Source organism: Rhinopithecus roxellana, chromosome 12 (genome assembly GCF_007565055.1).
Source record: "Rhinopithecus roxellana isolate Shanxi Qingling chromosome 12, ASM756505v1, whole genome shotgun sequence".
Classification (NCBI taxonomy): Eukaryota; Metazoa; Chordata; class Mammalia; order Primates; family Cercopithecidae; genus Rhinopithecus; species Rhinopithecus roxellana.
Genome location: NC_044560.1, coordinates 128,287,784 through 128,300,062, shown reverse-complemented (window position 1 = coordinate 128,300,062; position 12,279 = coordinate 128,287,784). Strand labels below are relative to the sequence as shown.

The 12,279-nt window shown below is 40.7% G+C and overlaps 1 protein-coding gene across 3 annotated transcripts in view; it reads left to right on the top strand.

The window, feature by feature from the left end:
- EPS15 (epidermal growth factor receptor pathway substrate 15) overlaps positions 1-12,279 on the top strand; it is a 163,768-nt gene that overhangs the window by 114,247 nt on the left and 37,242 nt on the right. For all 3 annotated transcript variants that reach the window (XM_030942712.1, XM_030942714.1, XM_030942713.1), the window contains 3 exons: positions 6,325-6,486; positions 7,680-7,877; positions 9,886-10,089. In XM_030942712.1, the coding sequence (XP_030798572.1) occupies positions 6,325-6,486; positions 7,680-7,877; positions 9,886-10,089 (564 nt within the window). The remainder of the gene's footprint in view (positions 1-6,324; positions 6,487-7,679; positions 7,878-9,885; positions 10,090-12,279) is intronic.

Genomic DNA, 12,279 nt, shown 5'->3' with positions numbered 1-12,279 from the left:
CTTAGTATCATGTCCTAGACATTTTCTTATATTATGTGACCCCCCCTTTTTTTTTTTTTTTTTTTGAGACGGAGTCTGGCTCTGTGGCCCGGGCTGGAGTGCAGTGGCCGGATCTCAGCTCACTGCAAGCTCTGCCTCCCAGGCTCCCGCCATTCTCCTGCCTCAGCCTCCCGAGTAGCTGGGACTACAGGCGCCCGCCACATTGCCCGGCTAGTTTTTTGTATTTTTTAGTAGAGACGGGGTTTCACCATGTTAGCCAGGATGGTCTCGATCTACTGACCTCGTGATCCACCCGCCTCGGCCTCCCAAAGTGCTGGGATTACAGGCTTGAGCCACCGCGCCCGGCCTATGTGACCCTTTTAAGATAAATTGCATTTTTTTGTCCCTGGATTTACAATAAAAGATGTCAAAATTACATTTGGCTTTAAAGATATTATTAGAGACATGAAGTGGATAAAGAAGATTTTTCTTTGGTATATGAGGGAGGGTGGGGAATATGACTACAGTATTTACTGATGGGGATAGATAACATATTTTTCCTAATCCCACTCTTGAACATATTTAGTTAAAGGGAAAGAAAAAAACTTTTTTCCCTCTAGGATTTAAAACATGCTTTTGGGACCAGCGTATTGTTATATAAACCTGTATAATAACTTTATGAACAAAGTAAGGAATTTATAATAGATTATATTTTCTTTCTTTCTTTTTTTTTTTTTTTTTTTTTGAGACGGAGTTTTAATCTTGCTTCCCAGGCTGGTGTGCAATGGCGCCATCTCAGCTCACTGCTGCAACTTCTGCCTCCCGGGTTCAAGTGATTCTCCTGCCTCAGTCTCCCTAGTAGCGGGAGTTACAGGCGGCCACCACCACGCCCAGCTGATTTTTTGTGTTTTTAGTAGCGATGGGGTTTCACTGTGTTGGCCAGGCTGGTCTCGAACTCCTGACCTCAGGTCATCTACCCACTTCAGCCTCCCAAAGTGCTGGGATTACAGGCATGAGCCACTTTGTCTGGCTCAATAGATTATATTTTCAAACTAACAAAATTACTTTAGAGCTGCAGGTAACATTCTTTTAAGATATTTTATAGCTGAGCTCGACCAAGCACAGTGGCTCATGCTTGTAATCCCAGCATTTTGGGAGGCCGAGGTGAACAGATCATTTGAGCCTAGGAGTTTGAGACCACCCTGGGCAACAGGGTAAAACCCCATCTCTACAAAAAAAATTTAAAAATTAGCCAGGCATGGTGGTGCATGCCTGCAGCCCCAGCTGCTTGGGAGGCTGAGGTGGGAAGATTACTTGAACCCAGGAGGTTGAAGCTACAGTGAGCTATGATTATACCACTGCATTCTAGCCTGGGTGACAGAGCAAGACCCTGTCTTAAAAAAATAAAGGTATGTGCCACAGTGACATGTTAAAGCAGCAATGATTATTTCCAAATAATGAAAGTCTTAAATGTCAGATCAGCCTTGGTCTATAGATTATAAAAATACTGAATCAGTTTAGAAGTGTAGCTACTATTTTAAAAAATTTTTAAAAACATTTGTCATAGGTCAGTTTGGGGTATTAATGAATAGCTATAGTTTAAATATGTAGTGAAGTGTTTCATATTATGTAAAAAGAATGTAAGTCTTTTCTTTGTCAGTCTCATATATGTTTCCCATTAGTTTCTCCCACATACTAAAATCCTATGATAGTTACAGTCATTGCTTAATCCCCTGGAATGTGCCAGGCATTGTACAAGATTTTGGATAATCAAAGAAAGATGAAGCATGGACACTGTCCTTTAGAAGTTTGTAATTTAGAGGTAGCCATGATTACAGTGTATTAAGTGTGACAGCAGAGGTTAGGAACAAACAGTAGAGTTTGAGCACAGGTGAAGGAAGCCCAAGATGAGTCTGAAGAATCAGTAGTGGGTTTCCAGGTACCTATGGTGTAGAAGGACGTTGAAGACAGAAGTTATGGCTTGTGGAAAGGCATAGGGTCATTGAAATATGTTGTCTGTTGGAGAAAGAATAGGGTCTTCTGAGGCTGGGTCACAGGTGAATATGAGAGGAAAAGAAGGTAGAACCCAGAACTGAAAGTTTTAATGTGTCTTGCAGCGAGTTTTACTTAATCCTGTAGATAAGAGGGAATATCACATGTTTTTAAAGTAACAGTGACTAGAGAAAACTCCTTTGCAGTGAGGTTTTTTTTTTTTTTTGAGATGGAGTCTTGCTCTGTCGCCCAGGCTGGAGTGCAGTGGTGCAATCTTGGCTCACTGCAAGCTCCACCTCCCGGTTTCTCCTGCCTCAGCCTCCCAAGTAGCTGGGACTACAGGCACCCACCACCACGCCCGGCTAATTTTTTGTGTTTTTAGTAGAGACGGGGTTTCACCATGTTAGCCAGGATGGTCTCGATCTCCTGACCTCGTGATCTGCCTGCCTCAGCCTCCCAAAGTGCTGGGATTACAGGCAGTGAGTTATTTTTTAAGCAAGTTGGACATCAGGAATAGGAAGAAACAAAGGGAGAAAACCCAGTTGTATATCAAGGAAGGAACGATGGAAGCTAAAATAATTTAGTAAACAGCTTAAAGACAGATTTTGAGGTAGAATCTATAGGACATGTATGAATGGAGAAAATCAAAGATGAATCTGAAGTTACTAGACTGGGTGATAGAGAAATTGAAGTCATTTTTCTCTTTTGGCATGGGTTTATTCAGAGCCAATGCCATGTGCATATCTAAAGCCATATCTCTATATGGTATGGATTACTTAACAGTGTAGGCAAGGTTAAAAATTTAGACGTAAAAAAATTAGGCATGCTGGTAAATTAATGATAAAGTAAGTACTAAAGGAGTTCACCAGTTTGAAACTATGATCACACAGACTCACGGAATGTTAGCATTGGAAAGTCTCTCGTGATCATCTATTGTGTTGGCATTTTCAAAGGAATTTTAAAAATAAATTATAGTAAATAATCTATAAACATTTTTGTCAAAGGAATCAGAAAGAGAACATCTAATTCTTTTTTAATATTATTATACTTTAAGTTCTGGGGTACATGTGTGGAACGTATAGGTTTGTTACATAGGTATACATGTGCCATGGTGGTTGGCTGCACCTGTCAACCTGTCATCTAGGTTTTAAGCCCTGCATTCATTAGGTATTTGTCCTAATACTCTGCCTCCCCTTGTCCCCCACCTCCCAACATGCCCTGGTGTGTGATGTTCCCCTCCCTGTGTCCATTAGTTCTCATAGTTCAACTCCCACTTATGAGTGAGAACATGCGGTGTTTGGTTTTCTTTTCATGTGTTAGTTTGCTGAGAATGATGGTGTCCAGCTTCATCTATGTCCGTCTGCAAAGGACATGAACTCATTATTTTTTATGGCTGCATAGTATTCCATGGTATATATGTGCCACATTTCCTTTATCTAGTCTATCATTGATGGGCATTTGGGTTGGTTCCAAGTCTTTGCTATTGTAAATAGTGCTGCAGTAAACATACATGTGCATGTGTCTTTATAGTAGAATGATTTATAATCCTTTGGGTATATACCCAGTAATGGGATAGCTGGGTCAAATGGTATTTCTAGTTCTAGATCCTTGAGGAATCGCCACACTGTCTTTCACAATGGTTGAACTAATTTACACTCCCACTAATAGTGTAAACGCATTCCTATTTGTCCACATCCTCTCCAGAATCTGTTGTTTCCTGACGGGTTAATGAGAGAACATCTGATTCTTAAGAAACCTAGGCAAATCAAAAATCTATATAATACAGTAAAGAAAAATTCAATTTAGAAGGGGCATAAGCAGATTTAACTAAGATTTAAAATGTACTTATTTCCTCATTTAAAATTTCTTCTCCTTCAATATCTTTTTTTTTTTTTTTTGAGATGGAGTCTTGCTCTGTTGCCCAGGCTGGAGTGCAGTGGCCGGATCTCGGCTCACTGCAAGCTCCGCCTCCCAGGTTTATGCCATTCTCCTGCCTCAGCCTCCCGAGTAGCTGAGACTACAGGCGCCCGCCACCTCACCCAGCTAGTGTTTTGTATTTTTTTTTAGTAGAGACGGGGTTTCACCGTGTTAGCCAGGATGGTCTCGATCTCCTGACCTCGTGATCCGCCCGTCTCGGCCTCCCAAAGTGCTGGGATTACAGGCTTGAGCCACTGTGCCCGGCCTCCTTCAATATTACAATTTCAGGTCTCTTAAAATAAGGACTGAATTAAAATACAGAAATTGTGTTTTCTTCCAGAAATCAAGTGTCCCTGCATCTTAAATTTTCTGTACAGTTCCATTTATCAGTCCTTTGTGCAAGAGTTAGCAATTCATGACACAAGGGTCACTTTCTGCCTTTCTTTGCAGAGTTGATGACACTCATCAAACATCATCCGAATTCCTCAAGTATCATCCGTTCAGCTGCTGCCTTTGAGTTCCCCTTCTTGTCTGCCTGCTCTGCCTGGGCTTTAAAGGAATTTTTTAAAGAAAGCAACATATTTTTAGACTAACCAGTTGGTTAAAAAATATAAGATAAAAAGCAATTATTGAAAGCATTGTTCAGTGTTTAATCACAGAAACATCTGCATGTATTTGAAAAATAGTGACACACATGTGAGACATTTAGTCTGCAGATAGTATATCACATGATGGTTAAGAGCTCAGGCTGTAGAGTCAACCCAGTTTGAATCCATAGCTTACTATTTTTAACTTTGGACAAGTTACCTACATATCAGTGCTTCAGTTTTCTCATCTGTAAAATATGAATGATATTAGTACCTAATTGATAGATCTGTCATATAGACTATAAATAAGTTAGTATATTTGAAGAGCCTAGAACAGAACCTAGCACATTGTAAGTAACATTTAAAGTGTTGGCTATTATCATGATGGTGCTATCTTGTGTAACCTATGCAGTAATTCAGAGACCTTTTACTTTTAAGTTTCTCTTCTGTTCTTAGATTCTTATTCTGGTGAATGACTATTGGGACCTTTGAATAGATACTGTTTTTAGAAATTTGTGTTCAGTTTTACCTCACCGTCTTTGAGATCTTTGCCCACCTCCTGCTGACACATACTTTGGAGTTACTAATCTCTGAGCCACTGCGCCTGGCTTTTTAAAAATTTCTGTAGTTCTTGTTATTAAGCATGAGGTCCGCTATGTACATGGATGAATAAATAATACAACATTTTCAAAATGGTTCATCCTTTTTTGTTTTGTTTTAAGAAATCTTTTCCTACACTGAGATCTGCATTTCTTCTACACATTTTAAAGTTAGGCTTTTATATTCAGATCCATAATTTAACTGGAATTAATTTTTCCTTTTTTTTTTTTTTTTTGAGACAGTGTCTCACTCTGTTGCCCAGTCTGAGCATGCTGTGGCATGATCACAGCTCACTGCAGCCTTGACCTCCTAGGCTCAAGAGATCCTCCCACCTCAGCCTCCCGAGTAGCTGGGACCACAGGCACATGCTACCACGTCCAGCTAATTTTTTTTTGGGGGGGGGATGGAGTTTTGCTCTTGTTGCCCAGCCTGGAGTGCAATGCATGATCTCGGCTCACTGCAACCTCTGCCTCCTGGGTTCAAGTGATTCTCCTGCCTCAAGCCTCCCAAGTAGCTGGGATTACAGGCATGTGCCACCACGCCTGGACGCCGGGCTAATTTTTTTTTTTTTGCATTTTTAGTAGAGATGGGGTTTCTCCATGTTGGTCAGGCTGGTCTCGAACTCCTGACCTCACGTGCATATGCCAGTGCACCCAGCTACAATTCAGGGTTTTGAGTAGAGGAGTGACATGATGTGATACAGGTTTTTAACAGTAGCTGATGTGCTGAAATTCACTGAAAGGTAGCATGAGTGAAAGTAGGAATACCAATTAGAAGGCAAGAGAGAGATAAGAATGACTTGGACCAAGTTTGAAAAAGGTGGTCAGTTTCTGGATATATTTTAAAGAGGGTTGCAACAGGATTTGCTGACAGATTAGAGATGAGAGGTGAAAGAAAGAGTCCAAGAAGATGCCATGTGGGGTTTTTTTGACCAGAGAATCTGAGAGGGGAAAGATTGAGCTTAAAACAGATTTGTGGGGAAATTCCAGGAGTTCTATTTTCAACATGTTAGCAAAGCCCATCACACGTCCAAGGACAGATTTGAGTTAGCAAATTGAATATCTAAATTTGGATTCTAAGAAAGATGTCCTCAAGTAAAGATTGTATTTAAAGCTGTTAAGTACCCTAGTCTCATCAACACAATATACTCAATAAGACTTTATTCTTTCTTAAGGCAGATTTAAAATTACTAACTTAACCCTCCCCTACCCACAAAGAAAATAAATATATTAATTTTCTTGGATTTTAGGATCTTCAAGATGAAGTTCAAAGGGAGAATACTAATCTGCAAAAACTACAGGCCCAGAAACAGCAGGTACAGGAACTCCTTGATGAACTGGATGAGCAGAAAGCCCAGCTGGAGGAGCAACTCAAGGAAGTCAGAAAGAAATGTGCTGAGGAGGCCCAACTGGTAATATCTGGCTATTTCCTGCTGCCTGCATCTATATGTTAGTTGCTTTTCCTGGCTTAAGATGAAAACGTTCTCTACTTTTTGTTATTGGTGGTGGTAGTTGGCAGTCTAGTCAGCATTTGGGTTCGTGGGGGCAATGGAGCAAGGTTCATACAAAAATTATAGGCCTTCTTTAGAGGAAATAGGGCAGTTAATGAACTGTTTTTCCAGATTTTTGTTAGAAATATGTGCCTATACCTTCAACTCTCCTCTATCCCTCCACCAGTTAGCCTTCTCTACGAAAACCAGCCATCAAAAGACATCATAATTGGCCGGGCACAGTGGCTTACACCTGTAGTCCTAGCACTTTGGGAGTCTGGGGTGGGGGAAATTTCTGGAGCCCAGGAGTTGGAGACCAGCCTGGGAAACATGGAGAAATCCCATCTCTACAAAAAATATGAAAGGCGGCTGGGCGCAGTGGCTCATGCCTGTAATCCCAGCACCTTGGGAGGCCGAGGCGGGCAGATCACGAGGTTAGGAGATCAAGACCACGGTGAAACCCGTCTCTACTAAAATTACAAAAAATTAGCCGGGCGCGGTGGCGGGCGCCTGTAGTCCCAGCTACTCAGGAGGCTGAGCCAGGAGAATGGCTTGAACCCAGGAGGTGGAGCTTGCAGTGAGCCGAGATCACACCACTGCACTCCAGCCTGGGCAACAGAGCAAGACTCCGTCTCAAAAAAAAAAAAAATTTTTTTTTGAAATCCAGGCGTGGTGGCCCACATCTGTAATCCCACCTACTCGAGAGACTAAGGTGAAAGGATCACCTGAGCCTGGGAAAGTTGAGCCTGAAGTGAGCTGTGGTCGTGCCACTGCACTCCAGCCTGGGTGACAGAGTGAGACTGTCTCAAAGAAATAAAACAACAACAACAATAAAACACCATAATAGGCCTGCGAATGGCTGGGCATGCTCCTATAGTCCCAGCTACTCAGGAGGATCACTTGAGCCCAGGAGTTTGAATCCAGCCTGGGCAACATAGCAAGACTCTCTCTCTCTCAATTAAATAAATTATTTGCTATTGCTGTCAAAAAAAAAAGAAAAAAACCCACCAAAATAGTAAAGTAAACTAAACAAATAAATGTATTGCATTTTGGAACATTTCAATGACATCTCTTCTTTTAATCCCCATTTCTTCTCATTCACTTTCACATTATAGATCTCTTCTCTGAAAGCTGAATTAACTAGTCAGGAATCACAGATCTCCACTTATGAAGAAGAATTGGCAAAAGCTAGAGAAGAACTGAGCCGTCTACAGCAAGAAACAGCAGAATTGGAGGAGAGTGTAGAGTCAGGGAAGGCTCAACTGGAACCTCTTCAGCAGCACCTACGAGATTCGCAACAGGAAATTAGTTCAGTAAGTCTTTGTAAAGCAAGAAATATACTCAAATGGATCCTCTGTATCCTTTAGTCAGTTATACTTTCCAACTTCTGCTCCTTCAGCCTCTTGCCTGGTTTACTGTTCATTTTTCAGTCATTTTATACAATAGGTTTTTTTTTTTTGGCACCTGTTGTATATTGAAACTATCATACATCTTGTATATTTATCTGATGATTATCATTGGAGTAGTGATTAAGAGTGTGGACTTTGTGGCTGGATGGTCTAGGTTTAAGTACTGGTCTGCCACTTACTAGCTAAATCACCTTAGTGTCAGATTCTTCATCTTCAAAATTGGAGGATTAATAAATACCCTACCCCTTAAGGCCACTGTGAGGATTAATGAGGCAAAGCCTGTAAGACATTTTAGCATGGTGCTTAGTATATAAATGTTCAATAAGTGTTGCTTATTGTATAAACAATAACTTAGTTTCTTCTGTTTTGTGATTCTAATTTTGAATTCACATTTACTAATTTGGAAGCTTGTTTCTTAAGGAAATTGTTCCTTCTGTAGATAAATGTGCAGTGTTATAGTTGGTCTTATGTATAGATCCTTTGCTTTTTTATTTCCAGGTTTCCCTACATGAAGACTAATGTTTTAATGAATGATGAGATAGGGCTGGGTATTGTGGCCCATGCCTGTAATCCCAGCACTTTGGGAGGGTGAGGCAGCGGATCACTTGAGGCCGGGATTTCGAGACCATCCCTGCCAACATGACCAAACTCTATTTCTGCTAAAAGATACGAAAATTAGCTGGGCATGGTGGTGCCTGCCTGTAATCCCAGCTGCTTGGGAGGCTGAGGCACGAGAATCACTTGAGCCTGGGAGGCCGAGGTTGCATTGAGCTCAGATCACACCACTGCACTCCACCCTGGGCAACAGAGTGAGAATCTGTCTCAAAAAATAAAAACTAAAAAAAAAAAAGGATGATTAGACAGAAACACAGAGATCATGGAGTCTATTTCTTTCATTATGAATTTGAAAAAATTAAAGCCAAGGAAGTTCAAGTAACTTTCTCATGGTTACATATCCTTGAAAAGGGCTACATCTGAAATCTAGTTTGTCTAAAATCCAGTCCAGTGTGCTCAGTTATTACATAGAATGAAGTCCTTCACTTTTGTGCCTCCTTACCCCCTATTATCTGGCAGCTGAGTACCTACCTACTCATTCATCATGCAAGATATACCTTAAATTCTTATTTCTTTATGGTATTTTCTGCATTCTGCTTTTGTTGGACTTTGTATTTCTATTATAGCAGTAATAAGATTTTTCCCTGCATATTTGCTTATATGTCTGTCTCTCCTAGCAGACTGATGGTTTTGGTCCAGGAACTTACACATTTTAAAAAATCCCTATCATTTAGCACAGTTCTTGTCCTAATGTAGGTACTCAATAAACAGGTAACCTGAAAGAGTTGTAGTGAGAATGCTGCCAGATGAGTGGGTATTCTTTAAACTGTTTTCTTTTTTTGAATTTCTTTAAAAAAAAGGAATACTTATTGTCAGAAATTACTGAATCCTTCCTCTTAGTCATGTAGCATTCCCAGAGGATTCTTCTTAAAGGAAGCAAATGTATCCTAGACCAAGTCTATGGGTATAACCATTTTTATTTTATTTATTTTTTTGAGACAGGGTCTCATTCTGTCACTCTGGAGTGTAGTAGTGTGATCATGGCTCACTGCAGCCTTGACCTCTGGGCTCAAGTGATCCTCCCTTCTCAGCTTCCTGAGTAACTGGGACTACAGGTGCACTCCATCATGCCCAGCTAATTTTTATATTTCTTGTAGAAATGAGGTTTCACCGTCTTGCTCAGGCTGGTCTTGAACTCCTGGGTTGAAGCAGTCCTCCTGCCTCAGTTTCCCAAAGTGTTGAGATTATAGGCAAGAGCTGCCACACCTAGCCCGTCAGGAAGTGGAGGAGGGCATTTTTATGTTACATGTCTTTTGAGTAATAAATTCTGTTCTGTATTCTCGCTTTGTGTTGGCAGATGCAAATGAAACTGATGGAAATGAAAGATTTGGAAAATCATAATAATACGTTAAATTGGTGCAGTAGCCCACACAGCATTCTTGTAAATGGAGCTACAGATTATTGCAGCCTCAGCACCAGCAGCAGTGAAACAGCCAACCTTAATGAACATACTGAAGGCCAGAGCAACCTAGAGTCTGAGCCCATACATCAGGAATCTCCAGTGAGTCTAATACTTTCATAACCTTCATAATCAACTTCCTTGTGCAGATCCAAGTTTCATTGGCATTATATCTAATATAAATACATGGCCTTGCCTCATGTGAGAACAATTGAGATTTCCTTTTTAGAGGCAGAGAGTGAGTCCTAATTCAAACAATTGTACATTTTAACTAGTATAGTATAAAAAGATAACTTCAGCTGTTTTTTTTTTTTTTTTTTTTTTTTGGAGACGTTTTGCTCTTTTTGCCCAGGCTGGAGTGCAGTGGCGTGATCTTGGCTTACTGCAACCTCTGCCTCCTGAGTAGCTGGGATTACACTGGGATTACAGTCTCATGCCACCACACCCAGCTAATGTTTTGTATTTTTAGTAGAGATGGGGTTTCATCATGCTGGCCAGGCTGGTTTTGAATTCCTGAACTCAAGTGACCCACCTGCTTTGGCCTCCCAAAGTGCAGGGATTACGGGCATGAGCCACCATGCCCAGCCAGCTAATTTATTTTTTATAGAGCCTGTTTTTAAAACACTTGTTCTGTAAAGTAAAACTTTTTTTTAAGTACCTCACCCAAAACTATAATAATTTTTCTTACATAGTGTTAAGGACATTCATTTACCAATTATTTGGAGAGTACCAACTATGTGCAAGAGTGCTGTACTACATAAGAGCTACAGAGACAAGAGACCTCAATCTTTCCTTCGAGCAGCATACAGTGTAGTAGTGTAACACTGTGTTAGAGGGCTGTACTAAAGGAAGCACAGAATTTTCAGATCGGAGAGTTTGGAGGGTGTTCATAAAGATTTTGTTGGGAAAAGCTTTGCAAGTGAGCTTTGACAAGTGAGAAAGGGTTAAGCTAAGAAGAGGAGGATACATTCCTGCCAGAGAAAACAGTATTAGTATAGGTACAAGGTGGAAGAATACATGTAGCACAGAATCTTGAGAAGTTATGAAGGATATCTTGTGATGATGGAGAGGGTATTGGTAAGAGATGAGGCGCTCCTAGTAGGCATCTGCATTACCTCTGGTGCTTATCAAAGTATAGGTGATTCCCCAAACTTGCTGAACTAGTGTCTGGGATAGAGCCAGATATGTGTATTTTAAAAACACATTCTATGGTTGATTGTCATGTACCTGGATAAAAATGACCACTTTTAGGTCAGAAAGTGCCAGAAGGTGAGAAATTTAGATTCATCTTAAAGCTTTGGGGGATTTATCCTACTACAGTGAACAGCCATTGAAGAATTTTAAGCAAGAAGTGATGTGATTAACTTTTAGAAATGTGGAAAACGAATTAGAGAGTCAGACTGTAGAAGGGATAATAGAAGAATAAAAGTTTGAGAGGTATTAAAAGTGAAAAGTTAACAGACTTGATTTTATTTACACAGTACAGTCATGTATGGATTATACAATATTCTTTCAAGTGCAAAAGGCAGATTACTAGGTTATCCTTCAAATAGATAAGGGTGGTATAAAATAGATATTGCCCCTGCTACTTTTTTTTTTTTTTTTTGAGACGGAGTCTCGCTCTGTTGCCCAGGCTGGAGTGCAGTGGCACGGTCTCAGCTCACTGCAACCTCTGCCTCCTAAGTTCAAGCTATTCTCCTGCCTCAGCCGCCCAAGTAGCTGGGACTACAGATGCGTGCCACCACGCCTGGCTAATTTTTTGCATTTTTAGTAGAGACAGGGTTTCACCGTGTTAGCCAGGATGGTCTCGATCTCCTGACCTCGTGATCTGCCTGCCTTGGCCTCCCATAGCATTGGGATTACAGGCGTGAGCCACCGCACCCAGTCTGCCCCTACTACTTCTTAAGTCTTTCACCCACTCATCTAAATGAAGAAGACGATGGGAAGCCATTGAAGAATTTTAACCAGAAGGGTCATGATCACATCCAAATCTTAGAGCTGTTAGTTTGGCTACAATAAGGAGAAGAGATTGGAAATGCACGTATTGCAGGCAGGAAAGCAGTTGGAAGGAAGACTGCTATAGTAATTGGAACCAAAGATAATAATACTGTAAGTGACTGATAGTGACAGTGAAGATGGAGAAGAAGGCAAGGATTTGAAAAAGAGGTAAGAGGTAGACTGAGCAAGAGTTGGAGTCTTGTTCTAACTGATGATTAAAGATGACCTGAAGGTTTCTGACATGAATGACTTTGATGCTTGATGACACCATTTCCCTAAAAAAGATTATAGAAG